Source organism: Stenella coeruleoalba, assembly GCF_951394435.1.
Source record: "Stenella coeruleoalba genome assembly, chromosome: 3".
NCBI classification, from domain to species: domain Eukaryota; kingdom Metazoa; phylum Chordata; class Mammalia; order Artiodactyla; family Delphinidae; genus Stenella; species Stenella coeruleoalba.
The window spans coordinates 173,840,354-173,863,378 of record NC_137148.1 but is presented as its reverse complement, the minus strand read 5'-3'; the positions used below and the strand labels follow the sequence as shown (position 1 = coordinate 173,863,378).

At 60.7% G+C, this 23,025-nt stretch overlaps 2 protein-coding genes across 5 annotated transcripts; one reads left to right on the top strand and one right to left on the bottom strand.

Annotated features, from left to right (window-relative positions):
- Nucleotides 1-6,099: 6,099 nt before the first annotated feature.
- Nucleotides 6,100-10,219, top strand: FGF22 (fibroblast growth factor 22; the record flags this gene model as incomplete). Its single annotated transcript, XM_079918727.1, is given in 4 exon segments — nt 6,100-6,513; nt 6,517-6,604; nt 8,665-8,771; nt 8,848-10,219. Coding segments are annotated over 4 exon segments (804 nt in total). The 3' UTR covers nt 9,043-10,219.
- A 90-nt stretch (nt 10,220-10,309) lies between these two features.
- Nucleotides 10,310-20,001, bottom strand: RNF126 (ring finger protein 126). 4 transcript variants are annotated; one of them, XM_079915958.1, is made up of 9 exons: nt 19,854-20,001; nt 13,480-13,538; nt 13,164-13,227; nt 12,836-13,080; nt 11,980-12,048; nt 11,836-11,905; nt 11,287-11,380; nt 11,045-11,160; nt 10,310-10,964 (listed from the first exon to the last, which is right to left on the bottom strand). In XM_079915958.1, exons 1-9 carry the CDS (start codon nt 19,926-19,928, stop codon nt 10,818-10,820), a joined length of 939 nt encoding a protein of 312 aa, XP_079772084.1. In that variant the 5' UTR covers nt 19,929-20,001; the 3' UTR covers nt 10,310-10,817. The 4 variants fall into 4 exon arrangements, with proteins under 4 accessions (XP_079772084.1, XP_079772086.1, XP_079772085.1 ...); XM_079915960.1 differs by having other exon boundaries at nt 12,917-13,080; XM_079915959.1 differs by having other exon boundaries at nt 12,836-13,047.
- Nucleotides 20,002-23,025: the final 3,024 nt, after the last annotated feature.

Genomic DNA, 23,025 nt, shown 5'->3' with positions numbered 1-23,025 from the left:
CGCCGCCGCAACGCACATGCGCCGCCCGCGCCCGCCGGGAGTTGTAGTCCTATGGCCTACGGCGGCCGCGAAGGGACCACGCGCCTGGAGAGCGCGGGAGGAACCACAATTCCCAGGGGGCATCGGGGCGCCGGAGGCGGGAGGCATGCGCCGGTGGTGCCCGTTGATTGGCTGTTCCCTGTCGAGGTGGGGCGGGACAGAGCCGTTGCTTGGGCAACACTGCGAGAATCTAAGCCATCTTTGGGAGGACCCGGAACCTGGGTTTTGTTGTTGTTGTTGTTTAAGGAATAGTTGCCAAATAATTAGGACAGCGTTCTGCAATTTAGAGATTCCTATCCGCGATCTTCATTGATCCAAAGATAGCTCTGGGGAGGGAACTATTACTATCTCCGGTTTATTGTGGAGGAAGCTGAGGTTCAGAGAGGTCAATCAGGTTCCCCAAAGACACACAGCACGAATGTCAGAGAGACTGGAATGAAGGCCCACATCCGTCTGACTCAAAGCCGCAGAGCCAACGGTCAGCTGGATCATTGTGTTTCCTGGACATTTCCCTCATTCACTCTTTCTGGCCTCAGTTTACCCACTAGTTCCCAAGGCCAGGGACGGAGTGGGGCAGAGAGCGCAGACTCACCTCTAACTAAGTTGACTTGATGACAAATGGAATGAAATAATGCCTGGAGCATCTCAGCCCTGGTCTCCAGGGAGATCCCACTCAGGAGTAAGCAGAGCCAGAACTTTAGAATCACACCTGGAAGGCATGCCTCACCTTATCGTTCAGTTGGGGAAACTGAGGTCAGGGGAGGGAGCGTCTTCTCTGGGATCGGCTGGTATGTGAAGGGTGAGAATAGGCACACATGATGTAACTGCGCTCCAGGCAGCAATCAAAGTGAGTACAAAGGCCTGAGAGACAGGAAAGTTGGAATTGGAGCAGTGTTTGGGAGAGAGGAAGCAGAGACAAAGGTGGAAGGGTGCTCAGGGGCCAGACCACGGCGGGCCTTAGGGGCCTCAGCTCAAGCTGCCACCTGTCCCCAGTTGCTCAGACTTCAGTCTCCCCACTACCCAGAGTGGAGGCCGGACCTGTACTCTGGAAGGGCCAGACTCCTAGGTCTGGACGCCTCTCGCCAGCACATTCCAGATGCAGCTGCCCACGCGGGCCTGTGCACTGTGATGCCACGAGCTGGGACTGTTTTCAACAGACAGCAGCATCCTCCCGAAACCGCCCCAATCCACCCCAAGATGCCCCGGGGGGCCGTGACCTCAGACCTGGCTCATATCTAGGGTTTCCTTCCTGGTGGGGGAGGGGGTCACTGAATCAGCTGGCCCTGGCTCCCCCAAGACCTAGAGACATCCCCTCGTATCCCTGCAGTCTGGCGGAGCCAGGAGCCTGGACTGGAAGCCAAGACTTCTGAATTCTTTTGCCTCAGTTTCCTCTTTTACTCTCTGGGACATCAGATTCCCTAAACAAGTATCTCCCAAGAGCTGGATCCTGGATCTTGACGGTGAGGAAGCCATTCTCCTTTCAGTCCCTGCTCAAACACAGGCGGTCTCAATTGGTGCCACCTGCGTGTTACCCCGTTTCAGCTCCCGGGCTGGGGTCCTGCCAATCGGAGACTTTTGTCACATGGTCTCTTCTCTTTGTATTTCTTCTTGCAGCTTATTGTCAATGTGTCAACGTATGGCACTGGTTTTCCACTCCTGATGGGGATATCAAATTTCCTTGTAAAACTTAAGCATGAAAATACGAATAACACACGAGACAAGTGGAGACAGATGTCCTTAAGAGGGGGTCATGGCATCGAGACGTTGGGGTTTGGGCAAGACTGTGTTTCAGAAGCTGTTTGCGTGTGCTGGGTTCTTCCCCAAAACTTTTCACCCAAATTGAACCAAGAGACGATCGGGTGAACTTAGACATTCTGTGAGACTTCAGAAATGTTGGGGGGAGGGGAGGGATAAACTGGGAGACTGGGATGGACATACACACACTACCATACATAAAACAGAAAACTAGTAAGGACCTACCATGTAGCACAGGGAACTCTACTCAGTACTCTGTAATGACCTATACGGGAAAAGAATCTAGAAAAGAGTGGGTATATATATATGTATAGCTGATTCAGTTTGCTCTACACCTGAAACTAACACAGCATTGTAAATCAATTATACTCCAAGAAAAAATTAATAATAATAAAAAAAAGGAGACGTGTTGAGGAAGGCAAGGAATGCTCTCTAAATGGAAAGACACGGCATCAGATTCTGGGGGCCGCCGTAACAAACGACCACAAACTTGGTGCCTAACAACAGAAATTAATCCTCTCATATTTCTGGAGACAAGACATCCAAAATTAGTATCACTAGGATGAAATCAGGGTGTGCACAGAGCCGTGCCCCATCTGGAGGCTCCCAGGGAGGGTCCTTACTGCCTCTTCCAGCTTCTGGGGCTCCAGGCGTCCTGGGCTTGTGGCCATGTCCCTCCCGTCTCTGCCTTCGCCTTCACGTGGCCTCTCCTCCGTGTCTGTGTCTCTCATAAGGGTACTTGTGACTGCATTTAGGGCCCCTAGGATGATCTCATTTGAAAATCTTAATGTAATGGCCGCTGCCAAGACTCTTTATCCAAATAAGGTCAGATTCACAGGTTCTGGGGATTAGAATGTGGACACATGTTTGTGGGTCTTTATTCAGCCAATCACAGAGACAAAGGGAGAACAGAAGGCACTGCATGTGCCCTACCCAGGTTTGGCATGAGAAAAAAATGTATTCAAGGACATAACGGTGACAAGAGGGGGCATTTGAGCGTGGATGAGGAATGAGGTTGCCGCTTGGCTATGACGGAGGACCTTGACATTAGAAGATTCGTCCAGGAATTCCCTGGCGGTCCAGTGGTTAAGACCCCTCGATTTCACTGCCAAGGGTCCGGGTTCGATCCCTGGTCGGTGAAATGTGATCCCCAGCCGCATGGCACAGCCAAAGAACACCCAGCCCCTGAAACCCCCTCATGTCTCCTATCATTGCCCCTGAGGGCGACACCCATCGGACAGTTCACACCATGGGTTGGTTTTCCAGAATGTCCCATAGATGGACATCTATTGTGTCTGACTGCTTCTCCTCATTCTGTCTCAGTCATCCACATTGTTTTGTATTCAGTGGGTTACTCTTTTTCATGGCTGCATAGTACTCCCCCGTGAGTTTGCTGCAGTGTATTTACCCATCCTCCAGCTGACGGAAATCAAAAATAATATGTAGAACTGGGGACTCCCGCAACAGGGCGTTAATTGTGCTGTTCTCACAACTTGTCTGTAGGCTTGACGTCTTCCAGAAAACCACAGGGAGATACCTCTGTACCCAACTAGGATGGCTGCAGTCAAAACGATGGCCAATCACAGCTGCTGGTGAAGAGGTGAGAACACTGGAGCACTCGTGCACAGCTGGTGAGAATGTGAGATGGGGCAGCTGTTGTGGAAGACGTTCTGGCAGCTCCTCAAAAAGCCAACCGGGCTTCCCTGGGGCACAGTGGTTGGGAGTCTGCCTGCCGATGCAGGGGACACGGGTTAGTGCCCCGGTCCGGGAGGATCCCACATGCCGCGGAGCGGCTGAGCCCGTGAGCCATGGCCACTGAGCCTGCGTATCCGGAGCCTGTGCTCCGCAACGGGAGAGACCACAACAGTGAGAGGCCCGCTTACCGCAAAAAAAAAAAAAAAAAAAAAAGCCAACCATAGAATCACTATGTGACCCAGCAGTTCCACTCTTGGGTATATACATGAGAGAAATGGCGACTTATGTTCACACTTAAACTCGTACACGTCCGCAGTAGCATGATTCACGACAGCCAAAAGGCAGCAACAACCACGTGTCCAGCAATGGATGATGGGTAAACAGAATATGGTCCCTCCACACATGGGAGCATCACTCAGTCATGCGAAGGGGTGAAGCATTGACACTTGATACAATGTGGATGGAAGTTGAACACAATGCTCAGTGAGAGAAGCCAGACACAGAAGGACACAAAGGGTGTGAGTCCATTGATGGGAAACGTCCAGAACAGGCAAATCCACGGAGACAGAGAGTAGATTCGTGGTTGTCAGGGGCTGGGGAGGGGATGAGGGTAACTGCTGATGGGGACGGGGCTTCTCTTTGGGGTGATGGAATGTTCTGGAACTAGACAGAGGTAAGCATTGACAACTCTGTACTGAAAGCATTAATTGCACAATTTCCTGGGTGAACTGGGTGGCATGTGAATTATATTTCAGTGAAGCTGTTGCGAAAAGCACCTGGGGCGCAGCTCTCTCCTCAGGCGTGGGTCCCCTCCGGTCATACAGGGCCCTGGATCTTGTCCTCCTGGCAGGTGGGGTGGGGACAGTCTATGAAGGGAAGACCAAGCTTCTAGCTGGTGGGAGTGGAGGTGTTATTCCGAGTACCCAGTGAGGTTGTGGATTATCTCATTGCATCCTTCCAGCCTTCCCTCTCCTGGCCTATTTTCCACAGGAGGAGGCAAGGCTTGGGGAGGTGATGTCTGCAGGCCAGTCCCCTGGGTGCTGGCCTCAGGGCTCTGAGTGTGGGGAGACAGTCCGGGCTGGATCCCTATCTCAGTCCTGGGGTCCTGGGCTTGGATGTCTGCCACACCCCCTGCGTGGCCCTCCTGGGGCCAGGAAGAGGGATCGGGGAATCCCTGGAGCCACCAGGAAGGCATCCCAGCGACACCGTCTGGCTGGACCGGTTGGCCCCCCAGCAGTCCATCAGGGCAGGGTTGTCACCTTGTCCTCACCCCGGTGCTACTTAAAGGTGCCACCTGCATCCATGGCTGTAGAATTGAGCCACCAGGAGCCAAAAGGCAGGGAGCCTGGGATGTGTCCTGTGTGGGGCCTTGGGGAAATCCCTGCCCCTCCTGGGCCTTGGCTCCCCCACCTGTCAATGATGTCGCTTGGCTCTGAGTCTGTGAAGGTTTACTGCACTCACCTCGCAGGGCCCAGGGCACTGGGTGGGTGTGTCTGTAACAGGGTGGCCCCATTCCTACCACCTTGGACATGCAGAGACGGATGCTGGGGACAGGGTGCTGGCCTTGGTCATCAACCCGGTCCCCATCAGCTGGCCTCGGACATGCCCAACTGTCCATCCTCCCATCGGCCACCTTGCTGCCCAACACCTGTGTGCACAGCATATGCTCCAACAGTTCCCCTGCCCCTCCACCCACACTTTCCCCCAGGCCCACCCCTCAGCAAAGCCGCATGCCCCCTGGACCTGGCTCTCAGGAAGCTCTAGTTGGAAGGGTAGACAAGCCCCCCGGGGCATTCCCTGTTCAGGGGCCTGGCTGGCAAGGACAGGCACTCGGGCCAGAACTTCCATCCCAACCTCTGACCCCTGGGCAGTTCCGTCTCTCCCTGTCTCTCTGTCTCTCACACATCTGTCTGTCTCTGTCTCTGTCTCAGCCATCTCTGCCTGTGCAGTCTCATAGACTCTGTCCCTCCATCTTAGTCTCTGTCTATCTCTGCCTCTCAGTCTCTTGTCTCTGTCTTTCTCTGTTTCTGGCTCTTTCTTTTTTTACCCTTTTAAAAAATTGATGTGTAGTTAATTTACAATGTTGTGTTAGTTTCAGGCATACCGCAAAGTGATTCAGTTATACATATATACTATTCTGTTTTGGATTCTTTTCCATTATAGGTTATTAAAAGGCCTGTGCTGTACACCTGGCTCTTTTTTTTTTTTTTTTTTTTTTGCGGTACACGGGCCTCTCACTGTTGTGGCCTCTCCCGCTGTGGAGCACAGGCTCCAGACGCGCAGGCTCCGCGGCCACGACTCACGGGCCCAGCCGCTCCGCGGCGTGTGGGATCCTCCCGGACCGGGGCACGAAGCCGTGTCCCCTGCATCGGCAGGCGGACTCTCAACCACTGCGCCACCAGGGAAGCCCACTGGCTCTGTCTTTATATCTCTCTGTCTCTGGCTCTGTCTCTCCCTCTCTTTGGCTCTGACTCCCGCCGTGTCTCTGTGGCCCGCCTCTCTCACACTCCCGCAGCCCCTGCAGGCCAATCTGGCTACTCACGGACAAGCACCGCCCTCCCCGCCCCGTAAGGCAAACAAACACGCGTGGAGGCCGGAGTGTTTTCCCGAATGGGCCCCGCCCTTGTACTGGCCCCACCCCCGTGGGGAGTCATCCCGCCCCCTGCGGCTCTGGCCCCGCCCCCCAGGAGCCGCATTGGCCTGTCCCAGACTCTGCAGGGCGGTCAGGCCGCCCTGACCACGGCCCCGCCCCGCATCCTGGCCCACCCACTGTGGCTCTGGCCCCGCCCCCGAGGCGCCCTATTGGCCCCGTCGGGCACTCTGCCCCCCATCTCGCAATGGCAGAGCCGCGGACGCGCGCGGGGAGTCAAGACCAGGCGGCGGCGAGCGGGGCGCGGGGCCATACGCGGCCGCCTGTGGCTGGGCCTGGCGTGGCTACTGCTGGCACGGGCGCCCGGCGCCGCGGGGACCCCAAACAGTCCGCGGAGACCACGCAGCTACATGCATCTCGAGGGCGACGTGCGCTGACGGCGCCTCTTCTCCTCCACCCACTTCTTCCTGTGTGTGGACCCCAGCGGCCACGTGCAGGGCACCCGCTGGCGCGACAGCCCTGACAGTGAGTAGCCGGGGGCGCTGCGCGGGGGCAGGGGTACAGGGCAGATAGGCGGACAATAACAGCAAAGGCAGCAGTAGTAGCAGCAGTGAACTGGGCCCTCTCTCACTTGAGGGAGGGTCCGGAGGCTTCTCTGGCCGTGTGGCGTCAGCCAAGTCATTTCCTGACTGGGGCCTCAGTTTCCTCAACTGTAAAATGGGGTCCAACTCACTTGGAAGGAGGGTTGGACAGTTGGGGTGAAGGTCACAGGGGAAGCTCCCAGCTCTGGTCCTGGCTCAGCAGAAGGGTCTTTGTGAGATAATTGACGTTGGGGTCACAGGACCCATTTACAGAGGGGAAGCTGAGGCTCCCGGAGGGTCCCCCGTGGGCCCAGTACATAATGAGATGGGGGCAGAGCTGGGTTTGAACTCTGAACTCCCCACCCTGCAAAACAAAACTCAGGACCTGCCAGAGTTGGGGACCCCTCTATGTCTTCCTAGACACCCATTTGGCAGATGAGGAAACTGAGGCACAGAGAGGGCAAATGACCTGCCTGAGGTGGGAGGTGGGGGCATGGAGCTAGGGCTCCAAAGTGCCCAGAACCTCATCGAGTTGGAGTCATATCCCTGCTGCCCTGCCCAGCAAGCAGTAGGTGCTCAATAAGTGTTTGTGGAATGTATGAGGCAAGAGGAGATGAAGGGACAAAGAAGGAGGAGGAGGTTGGTGATAAGTGGGAGACCAGGGCGGTCGGTGACCCCAGGCTTGTCTCAGTCTCCCCACATTTTTGAGGCTGGGTAGGGGAGCGGGGGAGCTGAGCCATTGCCGGCCACTGCCTGAATCACCACCATTAGGGCAGATAATCACCCCTGCCCTTCCCACCTGCTTTCATCTGGGGCTCTCAAGGCCCTCATGAGGCTAACTGGACGAGGGCAAGGTCAGGGGGAGTGGCTGGGCCGGTTGCTCAGTGCTGGGCCTGGCCAGGAAGGGTGGCCTCAGGCTGGGGGTGAGGTCTGGCTCTGCTGGGTGACCTGGGACAGTCAGTGCTTCTCTCTGAGCCTCGGTTTCCCCATCTGGGCAGCGATAAGGGTGACAATGAGGAGGTGGGCTTGAGTTGAGCCTCATAAAGAAGGAGCTGGCCATGCACAAAAGGAGCTGAGTGCCTGACCCAGGAAATAGCAGGTGCAAATGTCCTGTGGGACATGAGCTGAGCTGCCCGTCACCTGAGGCATCCAAGTCCAGAGTGAACACCAGAGGGCAAGGCCTTGACTCCAGATTAGGCCCCAGTGCCTGGGTGTGGCTCAGAGAGTGTGGGCTGGGGCTTGTCCCCCAGCTCTGCTTCACTGGATAGGAAACATCAGCTCAGATGGGGCAGGGCTCGCCCAGGGTCATCCATCCACAGACAGGGCCCGAGAAACTGGCTCTGCCACTTCTCAGGCCTCAGTTTTCCCCTGTGGGCACGGTCCACACCTCCCTCCAGGGGCTGCTGTGTGGGCTTGGTGGGATACAATGCCTGGCATACAGTTGGCACTCAAGCAGTGTTAGCGGGTATCATGGATGCGAACACACTGTGCTTTAAACACCCTGTGTCCCACCCCCAGGCCGTTGCCTGGGCCATACCTCCTGTCTGGAATTGTCTCCCCCATAACTGGCCACGGCCGTGGCTAGCCGAGCTGTCAGGGTCGTTGCCGGGGGTCTACATCTGATAGCAGCAGCTCACCTGGCAGGCACTCACCTCCTCTGGCTTGGTTTTCTCATCCCTGACTAACGGGGCCCTCCCCTGGGCTCCCCGTTGCCCTCCAGAGAAAACCCTGAGCTCTCCCCAATGACTTCCCCCGACCCATCAGGGCCAGTCCTGCCTCAGGCCTTCCCCCAGGCCTGGTGTCCTTCCTCCCCCACCCTGTCACTCCCACGGCCACGGCCACTCCCACGGACCTGCGTGGTCCCTGGTGCATCCCCACGCCCAGCACAGGACCAGGAGCACGGTAGGTACTTGGGGAATGTTCCCCACACGAATGAATGAATGAAGAGCGGGGTGGGTGGGCAAGTGGGTGGTGGGCGGGCCCTGACCCAGCCCCTCCCCGCAGGCGTCTTCTTCGAGATGCGCTCCATCCGCGTGGGCGTCGTGGCGCTCAAGGCCGTGAACACCGGCTTTTATGTGGCCATGAACCGCCGCGGCCGCCACTCCGGGTCGGTGAGTGCAAGTGCGCGGGGCGGGCTGGGGTGCGTGGGGCGCGCCCGAGTGGGGGCGTGGCCAGGGGCGTGGTCAGGGCCAATGTGAGCGGGTCTGCGCTAAGTTCCGGGAGCGCATCGAGGAGAAGGGCTACACCTACGAGTCCGTGCCCTGGCGCCACCGCGGCCGGCCCATGTTCCCGGCGTTGGACGGGCGGGGGGCCCCGGGGCGCGGGGTCCGCACGCAGCGACACCACCCGTCCACGCACTTCCTGCCCGTCCTGGTCTCCTGAGGCCCAGGATCCATGAGTGACGCCTGGACCGAGATTCCAGGAGGCGCGCGAGCCGGGCGGGCAGCTGAAGACCGTGGCCGGGGAAGGCCCGATCCGGGCGAGCCCGCGTCTGGTTACTCAGTGGTTTCACATGCGTTGAGCGCCTGCTGTGCTGGGCACTGGGGACACCGCCGGACCCCACAGACGCGGCCGGCCCTCAGGGAGCCCCTGAGTCTGAGGGGACACTGAGCTGAGCAGGGGCCATAGGAGTCCAGTCACAAGCTGGGGTCAGGGAGGCTTCGACAAAAGCACCTGCCAGGCGGGAGACGGGGACTCGGCCACGCGGGGGCCGGGTCTGGGAGGGCACTGCAGGCTGGGCACAGCCAAGCAAAGGCTCGGACCTGGGAACTCATTGGGGTGCCTGGGGCAGCGAGGAGGTGAGGGAGCCTGGGGAACACCGACCCGCCACAGACTGGCAGGGCCTGGTCCTGGGCCACCGAGCACGTGTCACCTCATGAGGCAGAGGGGACTTCGCAGGTGGGATTAAGTTAAGGCCCCTGAGATGGGGACGACCCTGGATTCCCTGAGGGGCCCAGCATCATCCCAGGGTCCTTATTAGAGGGAGGCTGGCTGGAGGGTCAGAGGCAGAGAGAGACGGGAGATGCTGCGCTGCTGGCTGTGAGGATGCAGGAGGGGCCGCGAGCCAGGGGTGCGGCGCCTCTAGAAGCTGGAAAAGGCGGAACCGATGCTGCCCTGGAGCCTCTGGAGGAACCAGCCCTGCCCACGCCTGCATTTAGCCCCTAAGATGCAAATTGTGACCCCAGGACTGATATGATAAGCGTGTTGTTTTAAGTCACCAAGTTTTGGTGAGTTGTCACAGCTGCCCTTGGAGACGCGAACACGGTGTCCTCAGAGCCCCTCAGATCCGGCAGGGTGTACAGGCTGGGGTGGGGATGGGGCGTGATCAGCCTCCTGGGGGTTGATCTTCCTCCGAGTTGCAGGGGTGGAGCCAAGAGGGTGCAGGGGAGGCTCCCACCCCTCCCAGCAGCCAGCTTCCACTTCAGAGACAGAAGACCAATATGGGGGGCACTTCCCAGGGCGCAGGCTGGACACTCACCGGCCGAGGCAGCCGTGTGACCCTGATGGGGGACAGCCTGTGGATGACACGCCAGCTGCGGGGGCTCGGCCGGCTCACCTCCCCGGCCCGGGGCTGCGCCCCCCGACGCACACAAGTAACACGCCAACCACCTGCTTTTCTTTCTAAGTAGATGTATTTTTAAATAGCTTTCAAGATACACATATTTTCTCCTTTAAAAAACGTCTGTCAGAGCAGTTTCGTCCTTGTTTTGCTGGTCATCCTGGTGGTCCCGGGGCCCCGAGCTTGGAGTGGGGCGCAACGGCCTGTCCACGCGGTTGGGACCCCAGCCGAGCGACTCCACCCTGTCTCTCCACAGATCATGCAGGGCCGCGAGTGAGCTCAAACGTCCATTTATTTCAAAGCAGTAATAATTTAAAATTATAAAAACCTTTCTGCCGTCGAACACGTAGAGGGTGAGGTCAGAGACAAACAGGAAGGGAGTCAGACGCCCCAGGCGGCATGTGCCTAGCCTGGCCCGCCCGGCCCTGGGGAGGCCGGGCTCCCTCAGCAGCCGGGAGGGGCGGGTCCTCCAAGCCTGTGCCGCGGGGGGGGCCCCCCGGCGGCACCACAGTCCGTGGGCGCGAGGGGTGCGGGAGTCCGCGGCATCCGCAGTCCCGACCCGCAGCCCGGTGCTCGCCCTGGGGGTCGGCTGGGACGCTCAGGAGCTGCTGGCTGGGTTCTCGTTACCGGGCGAGCTGGAGGAGGACGACGAGGAGGAGGAGAAGCTCACGCCCGCCAGGCCCGGGGGGTCGGTGGCCGTGTTCTGTCCTGTGAGGCTCTTTCGGCAGACGGGGCAGCTGTCGTGCTTTGTGGGAACAGAGGGGAGAGGGGAGCTGTTCAGAGGTGGGCGGGGCGGGGAGGGTCCCGGGCCGGCCCGCCGCTCACCTGCTCCAGCCAGGGCACGATGCAGCCGTCGTGGAAGAGGTGGTTGCAGGGCAGCTGCCGCACGCGCTCGCCCAACCCGTAGTCGTCCTTGCACACGGGGCACTCCAGCCCGGAGCCTGTGGGAGCGGGCAGGCCATGGGGCTCTCAGGGGGGCTTCTCTGCAGCCCCCGCCAGAGGTGTCCCAGGGGATGGAGGGCACACTGGCCTCCGGACCACTGAGAAGGCTGGGCACAGGCGCGTACCTACGTGCTCCTCGGTCACGGGGATGGTGGGGAGGGCCTGGATTTTCTCTTTGTCTGCGGGTGGGGGACCCGTGTTTTCAAACTGATTGAGGAGCTGAAACACAAGAGGCCAGAGTGCCGGGAGCTTGTTGGCGGGCGGGCAGGGCCCTCGCCCCACGGGGCTCTGAAATGCAAGTCTGGGTTACCTGCAAAAGCACCGAGGCCCCGTTTGTCCTGGCCCGACCCCCTCAGGGGTCAGAGGTCAGCTGCCCCCAGGAGGCCCAGCCCCAGGCTTCTGCCCACTCTTCTCATCTAGTGAGCGTCACTTCACAGCCGGGGCCGGCAGGCACCTCCCACGGCCGAGGCACCTCCCCAAATCCTCGCGCGGCTACAACCAGGGGACCAGGCGCCAGTGACAAAAATGCTCAGTGGAAGGCCCCAAGGTGGTCACGTCCCCACCTCACAAGTGCCACCAGGGACGCGGACGTGGGAGACGACACCCCGTCCTCCAGGGAGCACGGGCCTATAAAGTCGTCGTGCCCAGTGCCAGCCCCAGGGAGGCCCCTGTACCTGTGTGATGATCGCATCCAGGCCGTTGGCCCCCCAGGCGTAGTCCATTGGGTTTGAATGCAGGACGCCCCTGGTCAAAGAAGTCTGGGGTTCAAGTGGCAGAGGGGCCGGACAGGGCACAGGGGGACCCCCCCACCTACTCACCAGGGGCCCAGGCCCAGGTTGGGGATGGTGGCCGGGGTGATGATGCCGTTGACCAGCTGCTGGATGATCCTGGAACAGAGCAGCCAGGCCCAAGGTTAGCGCCCTCCCAGGGAGGGGCCGGCGTCAAGGGGCTGGCTTTTCAACTGGTAATAATAAGAACCAAACACGAAAGGCGCCCAAAGGCAGTGTCTCCTTGAGGGCTGCATGGCACCTGTCAATGCACGACTGCATCCAACTCTCATTTTGCAACCTGGGGAAAGCACCGTGGGGGATCCCAGGGGCTTGAGGAACCGTGGGATCAGCCCGGCTGTTCGCGGCGGCCCTGAAGAGTGCCGGCTGAGGTCACAGTGAGCCAAGGCTGTGTCCTGAGCTGGACAGGCCTCGGCCTACCTGCAGTCAAGTTCCATCTACAAAGACCCACGGAAGCTCAGCCCCGACTCCTGCAGGGCTGGGACGGGCCTACTAGGTCCTCCTGTCCTCATGACCCCGCACGCGGGAGGGGCAGGGACACCGGACACCGCATACCACTGCTCGCCTGCACCCGGGACGGCTCGTCTGGGCGTGGACCAGCGCATCTCAGCAGATGAAGATGCCCATGGGGCGGAGGCCCCTCTGAGAAGGACGATTGGGGGCGGGGGCGGTGGGGGAGGGCAGGCAGGCAGTGGGCACACAGCTCCTCGGGCCAGCCGGACCCACCGGGGAACTGCCCTGCCCAGGGGACAGCCCCTGAGCCAGCACCCACACCTCCGTGCCCACAGAACCTCCTGGAAGGATAGCTGGCTGCTCTGCCTGAGCGGGGTGGGGCGGGCTCGAAGCCCCGAGCGTCCCGCCCGCGGCCGCCCCCGGGCCCCCTCACCCTTCCAGCGTGGGGACGCCTTCGTGCCGGCCGGTGGTCCGCCTCGCGGTGAGGCGGGCGCGGGGCTGCCGGGCGCCGTACCGGTGCCGGGAGTGCTGCTCTCTCTCCCGCCGGCTCTCGGGGTCCCTGCCGTCGTCGGCCTGTGCCCCGGGGGGGAAGGTGGGAATCTCGAAGCTGTCATCAAAGATGCCGAAAGCAAAGTGCCCGTAGCCCTGCGGCAGCGTGAACAGGGGCTGGTCCACGTTCTGCGGAGAGGAGGGCCGTGACCGCGTGGATGGGGGCGCGGAGGGGGCGGGGGCAGGGAGAGAGGCCACTGCTCACCGCTCACCTCGAACGGCTGCCGGCTCTGGTCCGTGGGGGCTGTGGAGGGGGCCGAGCCATTCTCTGCACTCCTGGGAGGACAGGCGCCGTCAGCAGTGGGACAAAAGCAGGACCCCCCCTACCCATGGGCCTCAGGCCGCCTTCCACAGCCCCTGCCCAGGGCCCGAGGCAGGAGGCTGAGGAACCTAAGGGCGGAGGTCCAGCCCAACCCCCACCCAGGTCCAGCCGCTGGCCCTCGTCACGGCCCCCCCCCCCCCCGTCCCCCCTACCAGGTTCGGCCAGCGCACCCTCGGGCCAGGGGTCTGTGCCGGGGGCAGCCTTACCTGGTCTCTTCTGGAAGCTCCTCGATAAAGCCAGACTCGCATCTTGGGCAGATGTAATCCTGCAGGAGGAGAGGGCAGCGAGCGTGATCTCTGGGCTGTGGTAGGGCCAGCATGGGCGTCATCTCAAGGCCCTGGGTGTGAACCCGCCAGGTCCGGCCGGGCCGCCCCGGGCAGGGCTGGCGCACAGACGCCCTTGCCCTTGGCTACGGCCTCCGATGCTCCCCTCGCAGGTGGCCTCCTCGACCTCCCATGTCCCCGAGTCCATCAGCCGGTGCTCCCCACAGTGACAGAAGTCACAGTTTCAGGGCCTCCAGTCAGCCGCATCCATCAACAAGCTAGTTGACGTGGGTTCAGCAAACTCTCCCAACTTGGGGGACACGAGAGTGTTCTGTGACACCCTCACCCACACTCGCACAAAAAGGAGGGCGGGGAGAGTGACTAGCGGGGCTCCAGGACTATCTGGGCCTCGGAGCAGATCTGCTCCCAGGAAGGTGGCCACCAAGGGCGGGAGGCACCACCCAGGCAGAGGGACCGGCCTGCGGAACATTCTGGCAGCCCCAGCATGCAGCCCATGACACCAGGCTGGAGCTCGACTCCATCCACACCGGCCACCTGCCCTCCCAGCCCTTGCTTTCCCCAGGCCGGACAGCCAGCGGGCAGAGACCATGATGTTCCAAGGCAGCGGAGAGGGGGACCTGCCCCAGGGACAGCAAGACGTCTGAGCACCAAAGCCGCCACTCTGGCCCAGAACCGGGCCCAGGCCACACGTGTCCCAAAGCCACGCAAACAGGGCTGAGCCGCGAGCGTGAGGTCCTTCCACCCGAGGCCAGCCGCGTACCCACGGGGAGAGGCGCGGTTCCTGGGGGCAGAGGGCACCGCTGGCCTTGCCACCCTCTGCAGGGAGCGACGCCGGGGTGCAGCGGGCACGGCCCACCCTGCGGACGGCGGGACCATCACGGTGCATACCGTGTCCCCCCACGTGCCCCGCTCCAGAAAGCAAAGGAAGGTCGAGGATCAGAGGACGCTGTCTGAGCCACGGGGAGGGCGGCTGGAGCTGCACAGGTGATGGGGACTTGTATCCAGAATACCTACAGAACTCTCACAATTCAACAACGAAAAGACAAACACCCTGGTTAAAAAACGGCCAGACAGAATGGCAGTGTGATGAACTGGAAGATCGGGATTGACATACGTACACTAACATGTATAAAATGGATAACTGATAGGAACCTGCTGCATAAAAAAATAAAAATAAAATTCAAAACTTCAAAACAAACACAAAAACCGGACAGAGGATCAGAACAGACGTTTCTCCCAAGATAGACAAGTGGCAACAAGCCAAGAACAGACACACAACACAGGCAACAGGGAAACGCAACCCGAAACCAGCAGGACACACTTCACACCCGCCCCGGACGGCTGGACCCACAAAGCCAGCAGGGACCAGTGCGGGGAGGAGCTGGAGGAATCGGAGCCCCTACATGGCCGGTGGGGGCGTGAAACGGGGCAGCGTCCTCGGAAAACAGCCACAGTCACCCCACGACCCTGATTCCACAGCCAGGTGCCCACCAGAGGCAACGGAGACGCACGTCCACAGCAGCCAAAGGTGGACACAACCTAAGTGTCCACCAGCGGATGACGGACAAACACCACATGGTCCCTCCACACACGGGAGCATCACTCGGCCACGTAAAGGGGTGAAGCCTCGACACTCACTACCACGTGGATGGACCCTGACAACAGGATGCTCAGTGAGAGAAGCCAGACACAGAAGGACACACAGTGTGTGATCCATTGATGGGAAACGTCCAGAACAGGCCAATCCACAGACACAGAGAGTGGACTAGTGGTTGTCAGGGGCCGTGGTGACAGCTGATGGGCACAGGGCTTCTGTTTGGGGTGATGGAATGTTCTGGACTTGGACAGAGGTGACTGCTGGCTTCAGGACTCTGAGTGGACTGAACACACCAACGTGTATGCTTTAAGTGGGTGGTGTATCGCAATAATGCTGAGCCAGAAACAACAGGGATGGCAGTGCTCTGCCCTCCTGAGCAGGGGCGAGGGGCTCAGGGGAGGCTCCCCTACACAGTGAGTGGCCATGACAGTAGTCACTGGCGTGGGATTTCCAGGGCCGGCGGGGACATCACTCAGGGGCTCCTCCTAAGGCCCCCCAGCCAGCCCTCAACCTGTTGTTTATTTCAACGTTTCACAGGGTGCAAAACGTGGCCACAGGAGGCTTTGTGATGGGTGACCAGGGTTCTCACCCCCTCTGCCCAGCCCCCGGGGGGAGGGCAATGGACACAGGCAAACGTGGCTGCAGGTGAGTCTGTGGTGACCGAGGTTAGGAAGCTGGGAACCAGACGGCCCCTGAACACAAGCTCACAGGCAAGCTAGGACTCTGGCCTGCCCACACCACCAGGGTCTGATCTAGGTCAGCAGGCAGGTCCAGAACCTCACTGGAGCCTGGCAGAACCTCCGTGAGAAGCATCTCTCTCTCTCCTGGGGACCCTGCCTGCCCCAGGCCCGCACCCTGCCCCAGGGTGAGCCTGGAAGAGCCAGGGCGGGGCCGGCGCCACACCCTGCTGGAGATCGGGCACCCCCTCTTCCACTCTTGAGGCTCGCCACTGCTCCTGGGTGCCTGAGAGCCTGTCACCTCGCCATTCTCTGGAGTCCCTGTGTCTCCCTGAGCCCAAGTGCTCCCCACCTCACCTTGCAGCCCCAGAACAACCCAGCCCGGCCACGCCCACTCCCAGCTCCGCCCATCTCTGGGCCTCTGCCATCCCCTGTCCCCTGTGTCCCCTCGATCCGAGCAGATATCTACCTGGCTTGCTCCCTCTTGGAAGCTGGGTCTGCTCAAACATCACCTCCCGGCTGCAAGCCTCGGTCTCCCCATCTGCAAATGGAGGGTGGCCTCAACCCCAGGCTCTGGAATCCGGCAGCCGCGGCTGTCCTGCAGCTCAGTGCTGGCTGTGGTCAGGCCCTGCTCTGCGCCCTCCATCCTTGGAGAGCCCCACGCCCAGAGACTGAGTGGCCTGGCTGAGCAGTGCTCGCCCCGCACCCAGGGATTCAGGCAGGGCCCCGGGCTCTGCTCGCAGGCGGTGGGGAAGGCCCAGACCCTGATCTTCCAATGCTCTCCTCCAAGGGCGTGTCCCTGAGATTTTTATTACATCACTGTGTAATAAAAGCGGTGGAAACCCTGGGATGGAGTGCTCGCCCCCCACAGGGCAGGGCCTGTTTCCCTCGCAGAACCCTAGCTCGTGAGCACCTGTTCCTAGCCGAAGACTCCTCATCTTGAGGAGATGGCCGGCAAGAGGGCCATCCAGTCATCATCACCACGGCAACAGCCGCCGACCGGCAGACGAGTGCTACAGTGCTACGTTTACTGAGCGTTTGCTCCCTGTGCTCGGCCAGCTGGGGCCCTCAGAGACAGGCCTCACCCTTCACGCGCCCTTTCACACCACGTGCAGACCCAGGGTCCCCGGCCAGGCGCGTGTGGTGAAGCCGGGGACGCTGAGGTGGGAGCTGGAGAGATGCTGGCCTCGGCGGGCCCAGGGCCCCCAGAAAGGGTTGGGGCGCAGAGCTGCAGGGGGTATGTGAGCTCAGGTCCAGATACAGACCTGACGAGACTCCCCACGCCCCTGCAGCCCCTCGTGCTCCCAGCCTGACCTCACCAGCCCACAGACCCCAGGGGCAACCCTCCTCAGATGTCACTGGGCCCACCCAGACCCCGTGGGCAAGTGCCCCTGCCCCGCAGCACTCTCTTCTGCGTCTTAGCAGCTGCCACACAAAGCGCATTCACGCCCCTCTGTCCTCCCCAGCGTCCGTGAGCCCCACGCATGCTGCTGAATGCTGGGGTGCAGCACCGTCCCGGGGCCTCGCATCACCTGGGGCCCGCTAAGTGCCGGCAAGCACCCATCGACGTGACACATGGGCCCACCCTGCCGGGGGTGCGCCTCACTTCAGCCTCCAACGGCGCCGGGAGGCTTGGAGGTGCAGCCGGGGAGCCCCACAGTGTGGCTCTGTCTGGCACCCCTCGTCCAGCCGCCCCTCCGGGGCTCAGCCCCCTGCTGCACCCCCAGACTCCCGCCCTGTGGGGCAGCCCTCATCTCTGGGCCCCTGGGTCTCAACTCCAGGCGCAGGGCTGAGCCTCCCTGGGCCTCGGCAGCAGCGGGGGAAATGGGCGCCCTCGGCAGCAGCACAGCACGCCGGGTGGGTGGGGGCCCAGCCTGCTCCCCAGCGGCTCTGTGTGGAGGACAAGGTGCGGGTGCACAAGGCTGGGGACACACACGGGCCTTCTCTCCTCACCCTGATGGCCCTCCGAGGCAGCTGCCAGGTCCTGTCCCCGTCCTCCGACCCTGCTCAGGGACACTTCTGAGAGGAAGACAGGGGTCATCCACAGGACAGCAGGCCTCAACAAGGCCACCCGTGGTGGTGGGCCAAACCCCAAACACCACCTGGTCCGCCCACCCGCGGGGCCCGCCCGCGGACGCCCCATGTCCACCTCGTCCCTGGTGCTCCCGTTTCCTGGGGGAATCGAGTCTGGGCCTGCGCACCTGCGCAGAGGCCTCCGGATCGGCCAGCCGGTCCGGTTCCTGCTCCCACACGCCCGCTCCAGGCAGGCACCAGCCCCTCCCCGGCTTCCCGGGCCCCCCCTGCCCACGCGTGCCCGTCAAGCACAGGGGTGCCCCCGCCAACCCGTCTGACAGGCGAGGAGACCGAGGCCCAGGGCGTCTGGGCTGCTGGGAGGAAGCCTGCGGGCAGAGGGCCGCGACAGCAGGTCAGGAGGAGCAGCTCAACACCAGCCAGCGTCTCACTGCACACCAACCTCGGGCCGGTTTCCCGTGAACAGAGGTCCGTGCTGGCGGGCGGCCGGGGCTGGGGGGCAGGGGTGGTGGTGGTGGCGGGGAGCGCAATTGCTGGTGGGGCACTTCCAACGTCACCACGTTAAGAGCCCACCTTCCTGCCCCCGAGAACACCAAGTGCGCCCCTTACTCATAAACAGACACCCACTCTACTGGGCCTCTTCCAATCCCGTCCCAAACTCCACGCCGGTCCCCTCCCTGCCATTATTTGCGCTTAACAGAATTTACCAAGTTCCCGATCAAATATTTGCCAATCGCTTGTTCAGCGTTGGCTCCCTATAAACTGGGAGGGCAAAGGTCATGGCTACCTTGTCACCACTGGATCCTGTGACTAGGAAAAACCTCGCTAGCCCAGTGACAGTCGGAAAAGATCAGGGTCCTTCGGGGCCAGGACCCGGGCCCCAGGCTGGCCCCAGGAGGGGAGGCCAAAACAGCTAGCAACACAGACTGCTCGGCCCCAGGCTTCCGATGGCTCTGGACAGGCCACTCTGGGGTAAGCCTGAGACCCAGGGCCTGTCCAGGGCTCACAACAGCTGCGAGGGGCTGCGTGCAGCTCCTCCAGGCTGGGGACTGTCCTGCGACCAGCCCCTTCCTGCCAGTCGAGGAAACCAGACCCATTGCTGGGGCGTGCAGGGAGCCGGAAGACGCAGAAGGAGGACTTCTTCCGGGACGCTGGAGTGGGGGAGTGGGGCAAGTCTCAGCTCCTCAAGTCTGCTCATGCACCCAGGGTTTCGATTTATGCACCCCCGCCAAGCCCCTTGCCTCTGGAAGCCACACCACCTCTACCCTTTCTCTCCTCCTGGGCCCAGGCACTCCTCTCCCCTCCAAACCCTGACTCTAGCTCAGTCTCCTCTGAAGCTGGGATTATGTCCACCAACTCCTCCTGCCTCCCCCACGAAAGCCCACAGCTGCAAAGGCAGGACTAAGAGCCTGGCTCTAAAATCAACCAGGTGACCAAGGAGAGCTGGTACTCTATCAATCGTTGCCACCTGCAGCTCCTTCCCCTGGTCAACCGCACCGCCCGCTTCTTGCTCCCCGGGAGCTAGCCGAGCGGCAAATGCCGGGAGCGGGGCCGCCGTGCCTTCAGTCTTCCACCCGTGCAGCGGGGGAGGGTCGGCCGGGAGCTGGGGCACTGATCCCATCCTGGACCTACCGACTCGGAACTTCCGGGCTGAGAGGTCTGGAAACCGAGCCTTTCACGAGCAGCCCTCCCGCGGCCTCCACCCGGGCGAGGGCGCAGGGCCCACCTGGGTGCAGGCCCCCACCCCCGGGAGGCAGAAGAACGCAGGATTGGGCCGCCGTCGGGCCCGGGAGAGCGGCGACTCCCTCCCACGAGGCGGCCGCGGCGCCGACCGCGCTCGGGGCCGGCCCCGTTCCCTCCCGGCCGCCGGCCCAGCTGCGCCACCAGGGCCGCCCGCTTCCGGGCCCTCCGCGGGGACCTCAGTTTCCCCGTCCGAGCCAGCTCGCCTCGGGCTGAGGCAAAGGCCCCCGCCCGCCTGGCCTGGGCCTCACCGGCAGGCGCGGCACGATCTCGACCGAGCAGCAGTGACAGAAGTACCGTCCGGGCTGCGGTGACGCCTCGGCCATGGCCACCGCCGCCTCCTCCGCGCCGCCCGCCCCCCGCGCGGCACTCGCCGCCCGCCGCCGGCCGTTTGCTGCTCCCTCGCCGGCCGACGCTCCCGCGCACGCTCACGCAAGGCACGCAGGGCACGCACGGCGTGAGACAGGGAAGGGCGGCGGAAGCGGAGCAGGCGGCGCACGCGGCGGGCGGTGGCCCGGGCGACGGTGGCTGCCGAGGGGCAAACTAGGAGCGGGCGCAGGGCCGGGGCGGGGCCAGGCTGTGGGGATGGCAGGGGGGCGGGTCCTGAGGGGGCGAGGCCGAGTACCCTTGGCAAACCTGGATCAGGGCCCGGGGTGGGGTTGGGGGCGGGGCCGAAGGCTGCGGGAAAGGCCGAAGGCGGGTCTTGGGCGGGTCTGAGCCCCTCCTCTTCTACAAATCTACAAAGGTCCCCGCTTCCCTCATTATTGCTCTTATTGCCAAGTCCCACCTTTCTCTTACCTTTCTGTCCTCACTGTACCTGGGACGCTCTTGAGCGCTCTCACCTCCGGGCCTTTGCACTGGCTGTGCCCCTACCCGGTGCACCGTTCCCAAGACACCTGCGTGGCTTCCTAACCCACACGTTTCAAGTCTTTGCTCAAATGTCCATCTATTGAGGCGCCCTCCGCAATAGCACTCATTTCCGCCTGATAAACTGTAGGGTCAGCTCCACAACAGAAGGGATTTTTGTATCTTGTTCCCAGCTGGACTCAGAACAGTGCCTGGCACACAGGCAATCCATAAACATTCGTTGAATGCATACAGACAGGAGACCCATTCCTGAATCAAGGAGAGCTGCCCTCCCATGTCTCAGTGTGGCACATGGGATAAGAGAGTCTGAGGCCTGCCAGGTATGGCCTTGTTTCCATGATGTCTTCGGGTGAGAAGAGGGCAGAAAACCTAAACCCCCCAAAAAATTAATCAGCAGGCCAGGGTCATTTCTGAGGTTAGTTCTAGGCCAATCATGCACTTATTTCTTTATCCACTCGACAAACTTTCATTGAGCTCCTGTAGTATGCCAGACCCTTTGCTGGGTGCAAGGACACAGCAGGGGCAATCACAGACTCAACAGGCAATAAAAGCGGTTTTCTGAAGTACTCCATGTCTGGAGGAGACAGAGCTGGTTGCAGATACCCTCCAGCCCCGTGAGGTTGAGCCGGAGGATGAGTCCCTAGAGTAGACTTGGTTCAGCCTGGGGAGACAGACAGGACTTCCCAGGCGAGAGGACATTGGAGCCAGGGCTTTGAAGAACGAATAGGAGTTGGTTGGAGTTGCGCTTCCTGCTGAAGGGAGCATTGGAGCACGAGTGTCAAGGAATTACAAATTGGAGCCTGTGTATAAACGATTTTGAATGTCAAGAGACTAGGAACAGGGACTTGTCTGCCAGCCACCATTTTGTACCCCTCAAGGCTCAGTGATTCCAAGCCATTCCTGCTCTGACCACCAGAGAGCGCCCCAACCCTGTTGCTGGGAAACCAGGCAACACCCACCCACCCCTGCCCCGCCCCCCAGGATGGGCCTTTTGCCTCAGGCCGTTAATGCCTAGCCCTGGGCTTTTTTCGCACCGAAGACATATATTCATTCATTCATCCTAAAGAAGTTTGTTTTTTTAGTGTGGGTTTTCTTGTTTGTTTGTTTGTTTGTTTTGCCACGCAGCTTGTGGAGTCTTAACTCCCCAACCAGGGATTGAACCCTGGGCCCTCGGCAGTGAGAGCACATAGTCCTAACCACTAGACTGCCAGGGCATTCCCCATCCTGCAGAAGTTTATGAGGTACTGCCCAAGAGGCCTTGGAGTTAGCGGGCATGCGTTCAAATCCCACCAAGTCACACTGGCTCTGTGGTCCTGGGCAACTCGCATAACCTCTCTGGGCAGGCGGCAGAAACTGCCTCTCAGGGTTGTGAGATTGGATTAGGCTTGGGGCACCTGTGGGTACCCAAAACACCTCCTCACTGGGCCCTGCTGCCTGCCCTGAGTTTATCTGCCCCTCTCCCACCCCTCCCCAGCCCAGTCTCATTGGCCCCCATGGGTAGGCCAATCTGTATCCCACCTCAGGGCATTTGCCTGGTCATGCCCTCTGCTGGGAGTGCCATTCCTACCTTCCCTTCTCTTTACCTGCTTCTCATGAGGCTGCCCCTACCCTATCCTCGGGGAGCCCACATCTCCTGCTGCACCCGGCTGCCCAGTGCCTTCTTCCCTCTCCCCCTGCCACGGCCACTCCTGGATCCAGGAGTTATCAGTGGTGTCTCCCAATATGTGAAGCCAATACCCTGCATATAGTAGGTGCTCAAAAGCACCTCAGCGCCAGGCCTGCACAGGGTGCTGGGGATACAGTGGGAACAAGAATATGGGGTTTTGTATATAATAAAACTAAGAGCTCAGGATGTGCCAGGCCTGAAGTTTAATCCTCACACAAGCACCATGATGTGGGAAAAATGAAGACTCCCATTTTACAGATGAGGAGACTGAGGCTCAAACATGGTCATATAGCAGACTCCACCATTGGACCTCTGGGTCTGGGCTACTTGCCCTGCTGGTCACCCTGGGACTGGGGCATTTGAATTCAAGAAATCGGGCCACTGTCTGCATGTGATCCAGTGTTCCTGAGGTTCTTGGGCCTCAGGCATCCATTTGTGACTGGTGGCCACCTTGCTGCTGCCACTGATGGGACAGACTTGTGAGGGGTGCCCTGGCCACCCCAGGGCTCTCTGATTGCGGGGTGCAGCGAGACACAGGTGCCTCCTGATGGGTTCTCAGTATTTTCTTGAAAAGTCTTTGAAAGTGGATTATGAGGTAACCCCTCAGGACAGAACCATGTCACACACACCCCCCGCCCAAGTCACTGACTTGGGTTCAAATCAAGCCTCTGGGAGGGACCTTTGGAGGCTTTGGAGCTGGAGAAAGCAGTGCTGTTACCCACCTTGCAGGCAGGCCACCGCTCCACCGAGCATTATTTCAACAGGTATGAGTACACTGCTATCTGCTCATGCATTTGGGGGTTTGCTTTCTATTCTTTTATTTAAATATTTTCTTATGTCCTTTTTTTCTTTATATTTGTTGGTTTGTGTTTTTTATTTCTATTTTTCAT